This window comes from Odocoileus virginianus, chromosome 17, assembly GCF_023699985.2.
Source record: "Odocoileus virginianus isolate 20LAN1187 ecotype Illinois chromosome 17, Ovbor_1.2, whole genome shotgun sequence".
In the NCBI taxonomy this organism is placed as follows: Eukaryota; Metazoa; Chordata; class Mammalia; order Artiodactyla; family Cervidae; genus Odocoileus; species Odocoileus virginianus.
Window position 1 is genome coordinate 59882768 of NC_069690.1, and position 18912 is coordinate 59901679.

At 41.0% G+C, this 18912-nt stretch overlaps 1 protein-coding gene across 14 annotated transcripts in view; it reads right to left on the bottom strand.

Moving 5' to 3' along the window:
• The window catches only part of HELZ (helicase with zinc finger), a 148538-nt gene that overhangs the window by 44587 nt on the left and 85039 nt on the right, over window positions 1–18912 (bottom strand). For all 14 annotated transcript variants that reach the window (XM_070480144.1, XM_070480137.1, XM_070480138.1 and 11 more), the window contains 3 exons: window positions 15077–15260; window positions 13703–13931; window positions 5330–5534 (listed from right to left, as the gene is read on the bottom strand). In XM_070480144.1, coding sequence (XP_070336245.1) covers window positions 5330–5534; window positions 13703–13931; window positions 15077–15260 — 618 coding nt within the window. The remainder of the gene's footprint in view (window positions 1–5329; window positions 5535–13702; window positions 13932–15076; window positions 15261–18912) is intronic.

The window sequence follows — 18912 nt, forward strand, 5'->3', positions numbered from 1 at the left end:
GTCAAAAGCACCAGAAATGTACATACACTTTAACACAGTAATCACACTTGTAGGAATCTAAATATCCACCAATAGAAAATTTATTAAAATAAGCAATGGCAGATTCATATAGTGGCATTAAAAATGACTCTGGGGCAGAAATAACATTTGAAGAAACAATGGCTGTGTATGTCTAGACTTTAAAACATTTTTTTGTCTTCTCATGGGCTGAACTGAACACACTAAGCCACTGTATAGCACAATGAGCACACTATACAACTCACCCTTCAGCCACACGATTTTTTATTTCGTACATTACACCTGAAAACTCAAGTAGAGGTAATGTCTACAGCAAGAAGAAAAGTTCATTCTTGACCAGAGCAAAGGTCAGTGATGCCTCATTTATCTCCCTATCAGTCAGCATTTTAAATGCCCAGATCATCCAGCTGGTTAGAGATGGGTATGCAAGGGCAGCTAAGCTCTAACTCTTAAAAAGTTTAAAAAAACAAACAAACAAAAAAAACAGTCCAGGAAGAATCACAGTTGGTTCATTAACCAGAGAAGGTTCACAGTGACTGTCATTAGCTATAAAAAAACGAGCTTCTGAGGAAGAGAGAAGTGAAAAGCAAAGCAGGCAGAAGAAAGGAGAGAAAGTAAGGAACGCACGGCAGGGACGGCAGTACAGCAGGAAGATGAGAAGCACAGGCAGTTAGAAGTGGTAACAGGAGCGGCTGCAGGCAGACTCTCAGCAGAAGAAAGGAGAGCCAGCGGCACAGAGAGAAGATCAGTCCAAGAGGTTAACAAACTGTTCAGATTTCTTAGCCGGTAAACCCATCAACCAGGGGCAACTGTGTAGCATGTGGAGGAAACACAGCAGTGTAGTCAGTGTGGGAGGCAGAACAGCCCCCCCCAGAGACATGTCCACCCCAATCCCTGGCCCCATGTCATGGGGCAAAGGGGACTCTGCAGATCTAACTAAAGACAATACGGGAAGATTATCCTGGATTATCTGGGTGGATCTAATCTAATCACATGAGCCCTAAAACCAGAGCAATCTCTCCAGCTGGAGTCAGAGATACGGTAGAAAAGGCAGCAAGGGATGTGGCCGAAGGGGAAGCCAGAGATTCCAAGAGACAGAAGGCTGCATGCACTGCTGACAGCTCTGAGATGTGGGGCCACAGGGGGGAATTGGAGAGAAGTCAGCAGAGGCTAAAAATGGCTCCCAGGTGACAGCCAGCAAGTAGACAGGGACCCCAGTCCTTACAGCCACAAAGACTAGATTCTGCCAACAGCCTGCATCACCTGAGATAAGAGCCCAACTGACCAACACCTTGATCCTGGCCTCCTGAGACGCAGAGCCAAGAGACCAACCAAAACAGCCTGGACATCTGACTCAAAGAAACGTGAGATAGTAAATGTGTACTGTTTGAAGTCACTTAGTGTGTGCTAACTTGTTACAGCAGCAATAGGAAACCGATACAGAGAGTAATCACAGTCTGTAGTAGACAACGTACATCAGCACTGTGGGTGCCACGTTCATCACCTGAGTGTGAAAGAAACTTGGAAAGATAACGTCCACATCTCAGTGCCGCTGTGATGCCTCTGCTGAAGGAGACGATGCATGTAAAGTATGAAACGACCTGACTATCTGGGACTTCATCTGTTTATGTCCTAATGGTTCCCTGAACCCACAACATCTCCTGGCCCAATATTGTTGAATATTGTTGAGTAAATGAGGGAAAAAAGCAACCTGGGGCCTCTCACATTAAAAGACAGTACACTATCTGCAAGCGCAACCAGCACCCGTGTGGTTCATCGCGGTCCAACGCGGTTCAGGGCAGGAAAACTCACCCAGCGTACTCAGACCTAGTGTGCAATGGCAGGGCAGCAAGTGTGCGTAGTCTATGCAAAATGCACACTGTTTGGTAGCACATGAACAAAACAATGATGCAGCAGTAAGCTGGGACTAACTGTAAAAGTCATTCCATGATGATAATTCCAAACTTTTGCCAATAAATCTCAGAAAGTATGCATACCTTTGGTAGAAAGCTCATAAGTAAATGCAGTTCATATCATCTATTTTTTGAGGATTTTTTTAAACTCAACCATTTATTCACTCAATTAATTATTTTTTATTCACTCGTTCTTTCACCACTTTCTGTTTATTCATTCAACAAATGTCTGTGAGCGCCCACGACATGTTCACCCTGGCTAGGCAGAGGCTAATGTAAGACTAAGACACAACACCAGTGGAAACAGTGAGGAATGACCCACAGACTACAATCTAGAAAACAATGCTACAGTCTTCTCAAAAGATGCATTTCTGAATACTATCTACCCTCTGAATACCTTTCAGAGAGGTACAAATGAACCCTTTCCATTTTAGCAGCTTCTCAACACTGCTCCAGCCTGGAGCCTAGGAGTAAGCAGACCGAAGACAGGCAAATCACATCCTCCATACGCACTCTGTAGGCACCTGTGAAACAGATGCTTTCCAATAAATACATGATGCCTGGAGACAGTGAGGCAATGAAAGCTTAGCTAGGACTGCCTGCTGCTCCTCGTGTCTGTAATATTTTGCACCTTCACTAAACCACAGGACCGACATCTCAGTGAGGAGAAAAAAGCTACTTGATTGATAAACAACTAGAGGCATGCTTTGCTGCCAAACATGGTCCTGAGGAAGCAGGTCCCAGAGCATGTTCAAGCATCACCCAGCCCTGGATGACTTTATCTACATTACATGTTGCTGTGATTTTAAGTCTTAGCCCAACATTAACAACACTAAACTTTAACATTTCTTGTGCACAGAATTGTATTAAAAGTTAAACATTAAGGAAACTTAGGGGGGAAATAACATGGCTTAACATCATGTTTTCAGAAATAGCATTTTTATTGCAATGAAGTAAATTCCCCTTCATCAAAAGACTCTAGCATATGAAATAAATTATCCAAAATTTGTTTCAAAATTCTCCAATGTGTACATGCGGTGGTGGTAGAGTGAGAGAACTGGGCTGTAGGTGAAACAAAATTAAAGATAAATTGATAGTTAAATGAAGCCAAATGATTGGGACTTCCTTATACTATTCTACTTATGTATATATTTGAAATTTTCTACAATAGAAAGCTGTATTTAAAAAAATGATTCCAGTACAAATTCAATCCTCAAAACAATTTAACAGAAATAAAATACAGTACTGGGGAGTGAAGGGAGAGATGATGACAAAAATAACCTTTGGCTCACTATACCTTAGTTATCTAAAGTCACTATTATTACACATGAACAAATAATAACTTTAAATAGCCAGGTATATAAACAACTTAGTGAACCACTGTGTTAGTGACAGTAAAATAACAGATGATATCCATTGGATCAACAAAGAAAATGTCCTAAAAAGTTAAAAAGAAAAAACTTGGAAAACAGCTACTGTGGCCTTTAATTACACAATTTTCCTGTTGAAAGAAGAAAGCCACATGGCACTCTCCTGGACGCATCACAATCTTTATTTACTTATCAGATCCTTACTGAGCAGATCCTTACTCTGTGCAGAGAGGGGCCGAGGCGCTAGGGGCCATAAAGAGTACACAGACTAGGATTTTTGGCTTCAGGGAGCTTATAGTTTTAGAAAAGCAAGTGGATTCAATACATATTTTCTTTACCTTTAAGATGAAAACAAAAGCAAACTTCAGGATCTCGCTTAGGGTCAGTACACATCTAGTATCATGGCTTAAATATAGCTACATCTATCATACATCAATTAATGCTAACACTGGTCAATTAAAAGAGTTTATTGTAGTTATGGTATTTTAAGAATGTGCAAAAGTTATAATGTCTTTGCAACATTTTAAATAAAAAACAATAAAGTTTAAGAGTTTGTAACTGGGTTCCCACTCTTCACAGACTTCAAGCTGCTCGCTGCTCCCTGAGAGCTCGCTCGCTCTCGCGACTCTTGCTTCTCGTCTAAGCTCCTTACAGGGCATCACTCGCTCATCTTCTAAGCACCTATGATAAGCCAGATGCTGTTCTGGGCACAGAGGCTGGAGCAGGAACTAATACAGGCAAAAACGTCTGCCCCAAGGGAGCTTCTACTCTAAGTTTCTGACACATCTCCTCACTCTCACCCTCACTCCATTCACTTGGTGCTCTCCTAAGCAGTATCTCCATAGTGGAAACTACCTTAAACTTCCACAGTTGCAAACTGTACTTCCGCTGACCATCATCCCTCCAACATCTACCGCAACAAGACTGGAGATAATTTGCTTCTCTAGTACACACTGTAATGGCTGTCACATAGAAGAAACTTAGCTATTTGATAAACAAGTTGATTATTAATTTGTTTATAGTTTAAACTTGAGAAATCTAGAGGATTAAGTTATGCAATATGCTTAATCTCCTAGCAATCCCAAATCACTGAAGCATTACTGCACATCAGGTCCATTTCTATTAAACTCAGACAACAGTATATTAACACAGGAAAATCAGTTCTCATCTCAGTTTAATACCTACTCAGCTAAAAGGTTCAAGATATTAAATCAATAATTACTTCTTATACCTTATGTTTCACGTTTTTAAAATGAAGCCAAAAACTGGCATACTCCCTCAATTCATGTCAGTAAGTTTAATATCATGATGATGACTGTAAGTACACCCCAAAAACCAGAGTAAATACTAAACAGGCCACTCTCATAGCTTTCTTTTCTAGATGGTAAGTGCAAGCATTTCTTTTTTTTTTCAGGCAATCTAGCAAATAAACAGCTGTTTCTGCCCAAAATAACTATAGTTCAAAAGTAGAAATGGCCTTGATTCCCCCACATCCAATCCCAATGCCTGGACTATTTCTCACAACAAATACTTAACAACAAACAACTCAAGTTATCTTCAGGAAGTTGGCCAATTTTCTCACTGTGTCAAATAACACTTGAAACTAGCTGGTCATCAATAAGAGATGAGAACTATTTTCTTTATACAAATATTGTTATAATAGTATTATTCCTTGTAAAAATAATATGCTGTAAGAGCATGGTTTTAATACGTGTGACAGTCTTTTAAGCTGCTTTGTTTTATTCATGTCTTGCTAAAGTACGTCCATCAGCAGAGAGGACTGGGAGATTATATTAAACAAAGGACCCAGTCAGGTCCTTGAAAACGTTTTGAGGATGATAATGCCACCAAGTAGCATGGCTGAACAACACACCGTATTTTCACTTACATGCCCACACTGGACAAGCTCCTTGCAGAAACTGCTGGTCATCAACCCCAATACTTAAAGTAACTTGAGGCCCAAAACAGCTCTGACACCTCAGCATGTTCTCTCGCTTTAACCTCTTCAATTTTACTAAAGGGCTTTACCTTGGGGGGTGATTGCTGCAGTCTGTTGGTGTTTGCTGTGTGCTGTACTCTTAGAGCCCGGGGTATAAATTCAGGTGCCAGTGGATTCAACACGTATGTCTTCTTTAGTTCTAAAGCCTCTAGCTGAGCTTTGATCTGTTCAAAAGTGATTCCATGCAGGCTATTATTTTCATGACACAGGGCAATAAACCGCTCCCAAAATTTCCTACAGAAAAGATTTAGAAGATCAGTTTGCAGTTAAAGTGGACAAGATCACAGAAATGACTGAAAGCAACTAAAGATAATTTAGGATCCCCTCTCCCACTCCAACCCCGAACCCTTAGGTCCAATATTCATCTATGATTCAGGTATAATCTTCCCACCAGATCACAGGACTTTGGAAGTATGGTTCTGAAGCTCAGTCATGTCCAGCACTGTGGGACACACAAATTCTCAATTCATCCTGATTGACCACACAGTCAGTGCTCGACTATGCATACAAAAAGGTTTGTCATCCACACAATAAGCAAGGATTTCAGAACTGATAAGAGCTAGTTACTACCATACTTTTCTTTTAATTAACTGATGCCTGTCACAGCACAGCTTATAATATTAATTGACTAAGACAGGTAAATTATGAAAAAATACAGGAAGTTTGAATGCTAATTTTAATGATTATGTCCTAATCAAATTAAAAAATACTAATGGAGAAAAATACATTCAAAACTGTTCTAGTCATACACTGTTGTTCCTAAAGTTGTGAAAACTGATCTCCAAATAGTAAAAATATTACATATATATTATAAAAGACAACATATAAAAAGTTTAGATTTTAAATGATTATTATAAATGTGCATCAGTTCAGTTCAGTTCAGTCACTCAGTCATGTCTGACTCTTTGCGACCCCACGGACTGCAGCACGCCAGGCCTCCCTGTCCATCACTAACTCCGGGGATTTACTCAAACTCATGCCCATTGAGTCGGTGATGCCATCCAACCATCTCATCCTCTGTTGTCCCCTTCTCCTCCCGCCTTCAATCTTTCCCAGCATCAGGGTCTTTTCAAGTGAGTTAGTTCTTCACATCAGGTGGCCAAAGTACTGGAGTTTCAGCTTCAACATCAGTCCTTCCAACCAATGAACATTCAGGACTGATTTCCTTTAGGATGGACTGGTTGGATCTCCTTGCAGTCCAAGGGACTCTCAAGAGTCTTCTCCAACACCACAGTTCAAAAGCATCAATGCTTTGGTGCTCAGCTTTCTTTAAATATGCACACCTATCTTTAATATGAGGTTCAAATAATGTTTTATTATGTTATAAAAGCTATGTGATATGATTTCTTCCCAAGTTGGTATCCATGTGTCCGGGTGGACAGCAGGTAATCAAAATGGCTTCAAGAAGCATAAATACAAAGTTGTATATTACAAAAGTCAGTATATGAATAGGAGTGGAGTTAAAGTATTTATAAAACTGCAGATATTAATTTCAAACTATGTTTCTCTTAGATATGCTTTCTACCATCTTTTCTAATTTTTTAAAGATGAGTTTAAGAAATAAGTACAGAAAAAATTTCAGGCCTCCATGTCAACAGGAAAAGTAAAAATGCTACAAGATAATAAATACGTTGAAGAAAACTCTTGAGAACCCTTGAACTGCAAGGAGATCAAACCAGTCGATCCTAAAGGAAATCAGTCCTGAATAGTCATTGGAAGGACGGATGATGAAGCTCCAATACTTTGGCCACCTGATGCGAAGAACTCACTCACTAGAAAAGACCCTGATGCTGGGAAAGATTGAGGGCGGGAGGAGACGGGGACGACAGAAGATGAGATGGTTAGATGGCATCACCATCCGACCACTGATGGACATGAGTTTCAGCAAACTCCGGGATTTGGTGACAGACACGAAGCCTGGTATGCTGCTGTCCACAGGGTCACAAAGAGTCGAACACAACTGAGCAACTGAACTGAACTGAGTAAATGTGCATTTCTGACAAGAAGACACAAAGGCTAACAAGATGGTCACCGAGTCACTGAAAGTGTGTGTCACTAAGAAATGCTCTTTATTTTAATTCTTAAGAACTTTTCCACAGGAATCAATTTTTTATTTTCATAGTCTGATAGCTAAGGAAAGACGGTTGTCAACACAGCACTCAGGATCTAAAAATCCATAAACTCTCTACCCTTTTGATAAAACCCCATAATGTTCAACTGCATTAACATTTATCAACATATTCCACTACATGCTGTATTAAAAAGGAAGTTTTTTTGGTCTAATTGATAAAGTAACAATTTCATAGAGTGACATTTCATATTTATGTGAACCTAAAGACACAGCAAAACAAGGAGAGAGTGGACTGACACTACTATAGCCCAGGTTTTAATACTATATTTTTGTAGTGTATTTCATCCCCAGCTTACAGAGCCAAAATGCTAGAACCTGCTCTATTTCAAGCTCCTTCATAAACTCCATAGCCTGCCCCTACACTCCTCTCACCGACCGCAATGCACTGAGTAACGTCAAGTGAAGCAGAACTGTGAACCAGCCTCACGTGTCACAAGAAGCTGGTAGCTTGCCAACAAGGCTCTGTCTGTAACAGAGGTTCCCAACTTTTTGGGCACCAAGGGCCAGTGTCATGGAAGACAAATTTTCCACTGACAGAGACGGGGGAAGAAGATGGTTTAGGGATGACTCAAGCCCAGGGCTGAGCTCCTTTGAGAATCCAAAGCTGCTGCTGATCTGACAGGATGCAGCGCCCAGAGGGTAACGTGAGCATAGGGAAGGCTGTCCCCAGGCACGAAGCTTGCCCTCCTTGCTTTCCTCCTGGGGTGCTGCCTGCTCTGTGGCCCAGGGGCTGAGAAACCCTGGTCTATACGACCCCAGGGATCTCAAGGAACAGACTTCAAGTTAAAGGACACCATTTCAGAAGTAACACTGACCATTGGCTATAAGCTCATCAGCTAAAACAACTCCAAAAGTAGCCTGGAATCTCCCTCTTAAACCTCAGCTGTCTCTTGATTGCCCTGGGAAGGTCAAGTACAGGACTTCAGATCGAGGCTGCCCGGGCCTCAGTCAAGGCTCAGTCAGCCGGGCAAGTTATTTAACCTCTCCTCCTACCTCAGTCCCATCAGGTGTAAAACAGGGCACCAACAGGATTATTATTATACTTTATCACTTAATAAAAATGCTCTATTCCTCCACTTTTAAACCTTGAGAGAAATGTAATTTTCCCTTCAAAAATTCTTACAGCCAGAAAGATTCCTTTCTCTCTCTGTGAAGGCTCTTTCACAGACTATTTCACACTGTTCTTGAACTCAGAACTTTAATGAAATACTACACATGGTATTATGAGGCATTTCAGAACACCTAACTGGAAGACCACTTGAGAATTTCAACACTCAGACTGAAAAATTTACCACTAAGGTTATTTAAATGCTTCATCAATTCTCAGCCACTCCCTAAACTGTTAACATGTTATGTAATGCTGGTTAGAGAACACGAGTGTGTCTCTACGTGGTAATGGAAGTATTACTTTGAGAAAACAAAATGTTACTTTCACCCAGTACATGAACAGAAAGTCTGGTTTTATTTTTATGCCAACCTTGCTTCTAGGATCACGGATAAAACACTGAAAATTCATTTGGTGTCCTTATTTCACACAGAGAGAGGGTATGTGTGCACACAGACATGTACACACATCTCCGCATGTAAATGCGTGAAATAGGTTTATACCGTATAGAGGAGATAGAATTCACTAACAAATTCACTTCAAAAGAAGATCTTTTCCAAACATGCTTGTTTGGAGAAAATGTATGATTCCCCCCTACCCCCACCCCCACCCCCACCCACTCCCTCCCCACACCTGCCTCCTCCACCTCTCCCCCTTCAGGGCTTATTTATTCACACATGCACCACTCCCTGGGGGAGGCAAGGTAACTCAGCAAGAAGAGTGTGGGTTTTGAAGTCAATGTGACATCTGTTTGAATGAGTCTCTTAATAGCTATGTGGCCCTGGGCAGAAACTGAAGCTCTACTTCAGGCTGTCCATTTAAAATGCAAATAAAACCCCCACATTGCAGGGTTATTGGTGTGACTGAAGAGGCTGAGTGTGCAAAGCACCTGACCCAGCACTGAACAGCAGTTACGATATCAATACAGGCTGGTTTGGTGAGGAGGAGAAGGGAAAGTTCCCCATGTTCATTTAGAGTTAACAGGAAAATTCTCTTTAAAAATACTTTACAACAAAAAAGATTATATAACTGGCTGCCTTGTAAACCGATATACTATACACAGTAATTACTCCTAAAAACTTGATCAGTATTTGGAAGCATCATATTAGTTTTGTATAAATATCACATGAGGGACGAGTGACACAGCCTGACTGCCTCAAACCACAAAGAACCCACACCCAGATCACTGCAGTACCCGAGAACCACGATACGTCCTTCAGCGTCATTTGCATTTCGAGATTAATTTAATTCCTAACGAAGCTGGAAAGAATGAAGCATAAATATCCGTATGACTCAACTATCAGCACTTGGGTTATACAGATCATTAAACTGCTCAAATAACACAGACAACCAGCACTCCCATTCAGCTACAGGGCATGTCATTTTCTCTCCCTACACAGTGTACTGACTTCTTTGAAAATATTTCACCCAGCCTATAAATTAATGTGAGGTCCTTGACACACTCCAACCGAGTAATAAGAAATAAACAGCCAGTAGACCTGGCTTCAAGTTAAGAATGAGCCTGACAGCATGGCGTCAGAAAGAATTCCTCCACCCCTCTGCTCAGAGAAGGGGTGAAAACAACGCTAATCCCACATAATTCACAGTATAGTGTGACTCTATGGGAAGGGTAATGGTTTTAAAAAAATACGCTTGTTGGTAAATGTCTGGGGATATTTATAAAGAACATCCAAAGGTAATGTCACTCAAGACCACTGTTACACCTATTTATTCCCCCAAAAGTTTTCAGTTGATTTTTAATGTATGTCAACTGGTTTTTTTTGTTTTAATCTATTAAATTCTAATCCAATTATATGTGTCCTCATTTATCAAATGATAAATAGAAACAAAAATGGTAAACTATCACAGCAATATTCAAACCAAAATATATTTTCAATGAACAGTAAAGTAACCAAAGTAAACATCTCAGAGGGAAGCCAAATTAATACACTTAACTTTACTCAGTTGTATCTTGTGATTAACATATTCCCTTCCCCACTTTTTGTCATTAGTGGCTAAAAATTAATGGAAATTATTTTTTAAATGCAAAATTTAAGATATTTTACAACAGAATTGTTTAGCTATATAAAACAATCCGTGGACCATTCAAATTTTATTTCCTTAAAAATAAAAGGTCATTGTTCATAATGTAACCATAAATTAAACTCTACCTGACTCCACTGTTAATGGCTTTCCCCTATAAAGTATATTAACTTCTTTTGGAGTCTAATATACACAGCTTACTCTTAAATTAAAGGTCCCAAACTGTCTCCCTTCCCAAAGAATACTTTTTTCCTGCTGAGACAGGAAAGCAGATAATAAACTGCTGCTCTATCTGTCCTCCAATAGAAGACTTGGTCTAAAAGGGCCACTTGCTAACAGTTTTGTCTACTCCAACATATTAAGAAGTAACTACCCAAGGTGTATTTGAGGTTCATTCTACTTTTCTGAACTCACTTTGACAGGTACTAGAATACTTCAAAAATTCTAAGTAATCTCTAGTACATTTTGTTCTTTTTCATCAAGAGTCGTCTAAATTTCTGTTCAATTTTTTTTTTTTTTTGCTAACACAGTCTTTCAACACTGCATAGGCAAAGTCTCACATTACTGGCTTCATAGAGTTAAAATTCCTACTACCTAGTATAAAACATAAGTGTACAAAGAGAAACTTTCTATCAGTTCAGTTCAGTCGCTCAGTCATGTCCAACTCTTTGCGACCCCAGGGACTGCAGTACGCCAGGCCTCCCAGTCTATCACCAACTCCCGGAATTCACCCAAACTCATGTCCATTGAGTCGGTGATGCCATCCAACCATCTCATCCTCTGTTGTCCCCTTCTCCTCTCACCTTCAATCTTTCCCAGCATCAGGGTCTTTTCAAGTGAGTCAGTTCTTCGCATCAGGTGGCCAAAGTATTGGAGTTTCAGCTTCAACATCAGTCCTTCCAATGAACATTCAGGACTGATCTCCTTTAGGATGGACTGGTTGGATCTCCTTGCAGTCCAAGGGACTCTCAAGAGTCTTCTCCAACACCACAGTTCAAAAGCATCAATTCTTTGATGCTCAGCTTTCTTTATAGTCCAATTCTCACGTCCATACATGACTACTGGAAAAACCACAGCCTTGACTTACACGGACCTTTGTTGGCAAAGTAATGTGCTGTCTAGGTTGGTCATAACTTTTCTTCCAAGGAGTAAGTGTCTTTTTATTTCATGCCTGCAGTCACCATCTGCAGTGATTTTAGACCCCCCCAAAATGAAGTCTGTTACTGTTTCCACTGTTTCCCCATCTTTTTGCCATGAAGTGGTGGGACCGGATGCCATGATCTTAGTTTTCTGAATGTTGAGCTTTAAGCCAACTTTTTCACTCTCCTCTTTCACTTCCATCAAGAGGTTCTTTAGTTCCTTTTTGCTTTCTGCCATAAGGGTGGCGTCATCTGCATATCTGAGGTTATTGATATTTCTCCCAGCAATCTTGATTCAAGCTTGTGATTCCTCCAGCCCAGTGTTTCTCATGATGTACTCCGCATATAACTTAAATAAGCAGGGTGACAATATACAGCCTTGACGTACTTCTTTTCCTATTTGGAACCAGTCTGTTGCTCCATGTCTAGTTCTAACTGTTGTTTCCTGACCTTCAAACAGATTTCTCAAGAGGCAGGCCAGGTGGTCTGGTATTCCCATCTCTCTCAGAATTTTCCACAGTTTATTGTGATCCACACAGTCAAAGGCTTTGGCATAGTCAATAAAGCAGAAATAAATGTTTTTCTGGAACTCTCTTGCTTTTTCAATGATCCAGCAGATGTTAGCAATTTGATCTCTGGTTGTTCTGCCTTTTCTAAAACCAGCTTGAACATCTGGAAGTTCATGGTTCACGTATTGTTGAAGTCTGGCTTAGAGAATTTTGAGCATTACTTTGCTAGCATGTGAGATGAGTGCAATTGTGCAGTAGTCTGAGCATTCTTTGGGATTGCCTTTCTTAGGGATTGGAATGAAAACTGACCTTTTCCAGTCCCATGACCACTGCTGAGTTTTCCAAATTTGCTGGCATATTGAATGTAGCAGTTTCACAGCATCATCTTTTAGAATCTGACACAGTTCAACAGTAATTCCATCACCTCCACTAGCTTTGTTCATAGTGATGCTTCCTAAGGCCCACTCGACTTCACATTCCAGGATGTCTGGCTCTAGGTGAGTGATCACACCATCGTGATTATCTGGGTTGTGAAGATCTTTTCTGTACAGTTCTTCTGCGTATTCTTGCCACCTCTTCTTAATATCTTCTGCTTCTGTTAGGTCCATACCATTTCTGTTCTTTATTGATCCCATCTTTGTATATATGCTGATATTTTAACATTCCTTATGACTACAATCTAAGGAATATTATCAGTTTTCCTAAAGCCAAGTAAAAACTCTTCTTAACCCCCTAATTTTAAGGTTCTCTGAATGAACCAGACACAAAGAATTATTTGCATTGTGAAGCCTTGAGAAAAAATGAGAAGGAAATTCATCAAAAATAAGCTAAAGCAATACTGAAGGAGAACAAAGGGAAGTAAGTGTATAAAATTCAGTCTCCATCAAAGATAATGCGTCTCCACAAAGCCACCTTCAGGACCCCACTGGGTGCCCACTTGTCCCACAGCACTTTCACCCCAGACACCTGCAGAACACATACCCCACCTCCAAGGTCAACTTCTCCAAGAGGCCGACTCTAACCACACAGAACAATCACAAGCTGGTCCACCTACCCCCATCACTTTTAATCCCTTCACGTTCTATTTCTCTTCCACTGAACTTATCACAGAAAATATTACAAAGTGTTTTTACTTTCTTTATTGTTGGTCTTCCTCTCCTCCCCAATAAAATGTTAAGCCCCCAAAAGGCAGAGATTTTTGTCTGTTTTGTTCACTGATACATCCACAGTGGCTAGAAGAGTGCTTAGAACATAGCAAGCACTCAGAAAATATCAAATGAATGACGATGAACAATGAATACACAAGTGTATATATACAATGAACACACTCAAAGCAATATATTTTTGTGTTCCCACTGGATATCAGGTAAGACTAAAGTTTAATTAGCGAAGAGGTCATGTAAATAAACATGTACACAGGGATACAGATCACTACATTTCTCCATTCAGTGTCTCCAACACTAACACATAATTACCTGCATCTTCCAATGGAGCACAGAGCAATGGGGTCGCCCACCACGGCAACCAGGGATTGTGCTCTTGTGATGGCAGTGTTGAGAAGCTTGTAGTTAGACAAAAAACCATAATCCAAGTCCTCTGTGGAATCTTCTAGCAGCTGCTCTTTCTTTTTAATTGGTGTCTGTTTATGTTTACAAGTATGCCTTGTACGTACTGTGCTAAGAAACAAAACTCTGAATTGCTTTCCTACAACAAAATAAAAGAGGATTGTTATTTCGAACCAGTGATCTAATAAGAGAATTTCATTTTTAAAATGTTACTGCTAAATAACAGGTATCATTAAGGATGTGGAGAAACTGGAACTCTTGTTCACTGTAGGTAGAAATGTAAAATGGTATGTAAAGAGGTACAGAGAATAGTATGGCGGTTTCTGAAAAATTACACGTAGAATTAACATATGATGCAGAAATTCCGCTTCTGGAAATAATTTCCAAAATAACTGAAAGAACTGACATCAGGAGGAAGCCTTGAGAGCCCAGTTTATACACTTTACCCCAGATTCTTTCTTACATCAACACATCTATCCCTCATTCTGCGACAAGCCTCCACATATCTGAGTACAGCTTTAGTGTCAATTCTTAGTCCTTTCTTCTCCAGGCCAAGCAGTCATTGTTCTTTCAAGCATTTCTGACTCCACATGCAGGTTCCAGACCACTAACTGTGCTAGGTCTTCTCTGGACGCTTCCTGGTTTACTATCAGTATTCTTCCTAAAATGCACACCCAAATTATGCATGATCTGAATGCACAGTACAGTGGAGCTATTCCCCCCATCCCCACCATAATTTAGAAATTATTATTGGACATTCCCATGGAACCTAACACTGTACTTGGCTTCTCTGGCACTCACATTATAGTGCTGCTTTATTTACTTAAACACACAAATTTTGTAGCAACTAATCACATGAAAATTTTTAAAAGCTGCTTTATTCACTTAGAAAAATTTAGATAAAGAACAAACTATGCGTTTAATAAGCTATGCCTATTCCTGGCTTGACAGGTGCAAGTTTTTAAAAATCTTTATGAACAGATAAAATCTTTAGTTCTTGGATACATTATAATGACAGTAAGTGTTGGATGCCAGAGCACACATATTCACACAGTTATAGTCATAGAAGAAGTCAATTTGTTCATACTTCTTTTATTCGGATACAAAAAATTAATAAGCATGTAAATGAGCTCAACATTTAATTGCCAATGTTGGCATTAAAGAACTTGATGTGAAATGAATACACAAATGCTTGTCCAGAAATCTTGAAATCTAAATATCAGAAGTGCACATACTTTGAAATTTAAGCATTTGAATAACCAATTCATTTCAATTCATAGTTACCTTGAACATTGAGCACCCTTTCTACGTTAACATCAGATAATCTCTTTTTTCGAAGTTCGGCACGTATCCTGAACACCTGGTCTGCATAAGGAGTCACCACACCAATACTGCCGTCGTCCAACTTGCCCCACGCTACTGGCCACTTCCTTCTCAGCTCTTCCACACGCTCCACCACTTCAAATACCTTTAAATAAGCACATACGTAGACATATTAAAGTTATCAGAAAAATTTATGGTAACTGAAATAGATGTACAAATGATCCCATATTAGCAAATGTCAGTTTAAACAACCTCTAGATAGAAGTACTGCTTTGCTGATATGAACACAGGGAGAATATTTTTATTTACATTTCAAGCAGTAAATTTCTGCAATAGTGCACCCAGTGGAAACATGGGAATCAGAGAAAACGTACCTGGCAGCTGGCCCCCACCCCTTGCCTCACCTCCATTCCTACATGAGGACAGGTTTGAGTTCCTACCTGGAGAAAAGGGCATGAAGCTGGCAACCCCACTGGGGAAACAGGGAAGCAGGTTCCCACATCACCAGCATTTCTCAGTCCATCTCCGCAGATCAAGCCAATGAAACCACGAGACTCCCAGAGTCAGGGCCTCCTATCAGGTCTCGGCAGCACAAGGGCTAACGCCACCCCCTTCCCCACTGACAACTCAACAGAGCAGCTGAGAGCTGGGGCTGCCACACCGCAGCTGGGACGAGCACACACCTGGGCTGGAGGGGCTGGCGTGCAGCAGTCACTGCCTTCCAGCGGCTCAACTCCACCCAGGCCACTGCAGGACCCGCACAACCAAGCCATGCCACACTTCACCCAGCTGAACTCTTCGGACTCCACGTACCGAATCATAACATGGTTTTTAGTGTAGTTCAATCTACTTTAACTCAATGAATTGATCAGTTTCAATGCTTGGCACAATAGGTGATAAAGTGGTTAATAAAACAGGTTCCTTGTCTGCTAAAAGATTACTGTATATTTAGAAAATAGTGTCCGAATTTAAAATGGATATATAAGACAAACTCAATAGAGGGTCAGGCAAGAGCCTAAGGGCAGAGCGAGGAAGGAGACAATTTTTAATATATTTAAAATACATTATTTATTCACTATTTGTCAGTAATATCTATTCAAATTTATAACAGTGACTATACAAAAATTTATAGTTTTATTCCTTTTAAGAACTTGATGATTACTGGCCAGGATGCAGCTCCCACTTGCAGATATAAATTCAAATGAATGACAAAGGAATACATTCCAGTTGTCCTATTGTTATAATAAAATAGCAACAAGTGAAACAAAGACTGTCTAAGGACTCTGGTGAGCCCACTGGATTGGAAACAGTGTACTCTCAACATAAGCATGAGAAAGGCAGGTCTGAGTCTCCACAACAAGGAACAAGGGCAAGCTATCTCGCCCACTGCATTAGATGTGGTGGTGTGTGAACGGTAGGGCCACATCTCTGCTGCCCACCTCAACACACTGTCCCCCCACTAAAGCAACACAACCACTTCCCCACTTCGTCTCTCCCCTGCCCTTTACATCATAAGCAGCAGAAAACTGTAGTCAAAATACACAGACTTGGAATGCTCTGAGGAGTTCGGGGAGCCTCTCTCCTAGATAGACTCTACCAAGCTCGTCAAGGTTAACAGATAATCATCCAAAGTCTCTGGAGATTAATCAAAGAGTTTACAAGAAACTGAGAAGCACTGTTTCAACAAAACCTACAGGAAGTCAGAGCACAAAGTGGAAGGCTGGGCACTCAGGCCCGGGACTGCACCCACTCTCCACAGCAGAGTCTCAAGGACCACATCAGCGGCTGAGGGGCAGCCCCCGTCTACTCTCGCTCCCTGGGGTGCAAGAGCTGCTCCAGGTGGTTTTGGCAGCAGCTGAACATCAGAGATCTCCTTCTCCCGGCAACATGTGGCAGAAGGCCCGTGAGCAGTTAGCAGCACTTGGGCAGCACCTCCCCTTCCTGAGTCCTGGTCCGCAGCGAGGACCTGAGTGGATGCTGGGCAAGGCTGGTGGCCTTCTCTGCTCAGACAGGATGTGCCACAGGAGAGCTGATCAGGTGAGCCCGGCAGCCAGGTGGCAGCTGCCACCTCCCACAGCTTCCGAGGACAGAAGACCCACTCTGTAGACTCAGCAGCCAATGGACAATAGCAGACCTCGCCTCCCAGCTCTGGGCTGCAGAGGGTCCACTCTCTGGGGTCCAGCAGCTTCTGAACAGCAGCACAGATTCTACACACTTGACATTCAAGGCTCCTTCTGCAGGACAATGCGGTGAGGCAGCCGGTGAAGAGCAAGTCCACACCCTCCTGCAGCAACTGTGCCCTGAGTTCTGCCCTGGAGATTAGAGCAAACTTCACAAGGCGGCACCCCTCTGTTCCTGCCGAGGGCCCAACTTCAGCTGGACTGCACCGTGGAGTGACTGACGCCGCGGGGAAATGAAAAGTGAACTAGTGGAGATGAAAAGTTCACCAGAGGGCCCCAACAACAGATCTGAGCTGGTAGAAAAACAAACTAGCAAACAAAAATATTCAGATAGAGATCACGTGATTTGAAGATGGAGCGGGGATGGAAAAAAAGACAAAAGCCTCAGAGAAACATGGAACACCATTAAGCCCACCAACATACTGGGAGACCCAGAAGAGATAGAAAAGAGCAGAAAAAAAAATTCAAATAAATAATGGCTAAAATTTTTCCAAATTTGATGAAAAACTATAATCAACACATCAAGTTCAGTGAACTTCAAGTAAGATAAATGCAAAGAGATCCACACCCAGACATACCATTGTCAACATGGTGGAAGTCACAGACAAAAACAAGTCCTTGAAAACAGCAACAAAAAAACAACTCATCATCTACAAAGAACACCAACAAGATTAACAGACAACTTCTCATCAGAAACAATGATGGCAATAAAGCAGTATGAAAGAATATTTCAGTGTGCTGAAAGAACTCAAACTATAATCTAATATCCAACAAAACTACTTTCCAAAGTGAAGTCAAGTCGCTCAGTCGTGTCCGACTCTTTGCGACCCCATGGACTGTAGCCCACCAGGCTCCTTGGTCCATGGAATTCTCCAGACAGGAATACTGGAGTGGGTTGCCATTTCCTTCTCCAGGGGATCTTCCCGACACAGGGATCGAACCTGGGTCTCCTGCATTGTAGGCAGACGTTTTACCATCTGACCTACCAGGGAAACCCACTTTCCAAAAATGAAGGCAAAATAAAGACATTCCCAGAAAAACAAAAACTGAAAGATTTCCTTACTAGCAGACGTGCCCTAAAAGAAATACTAAAAATTCTTCAGGCTGAAAGCAAGTGACTCTAGACAGTAATTCGAATCAATACAAACAAAGCATACTGCAAAACACAATTACATGGTTAATTATAAAAGATGGTAAAACAGCGTATTTATTCTCCTTTCTCATCTTAACTGACTTTCCAGCCAGCATTTTCCAACCTGAGTGCAAAAGTAATAAAGGAAACCCTGAGAGTTATCTGTCAACATTTCAAATGTAAAGAAGTTTACCTTTTCCTAAAATTAACTGGCACAGACTAATTAAAATGCCAAGTTGCTTTGCTTCTGGCTAGGATTTTACCAAATGGGTACTGTCAATTTTCTTGTACTGACTTCTAACTCCAGGCCTCTGATCAATTTTAAAAGGGGAAGATGAATTATTGTTACATAATAAAAGCCATTTCTTTGTAAATAAAATGAGTAAAGCATGGGACTCAAGGGAGGAGAGGGAGATAGATACCACAGATCAAGAATCATTCCCCTAATGACCAACCACGCACACCACCTCCCCTGGGCTTCCTGA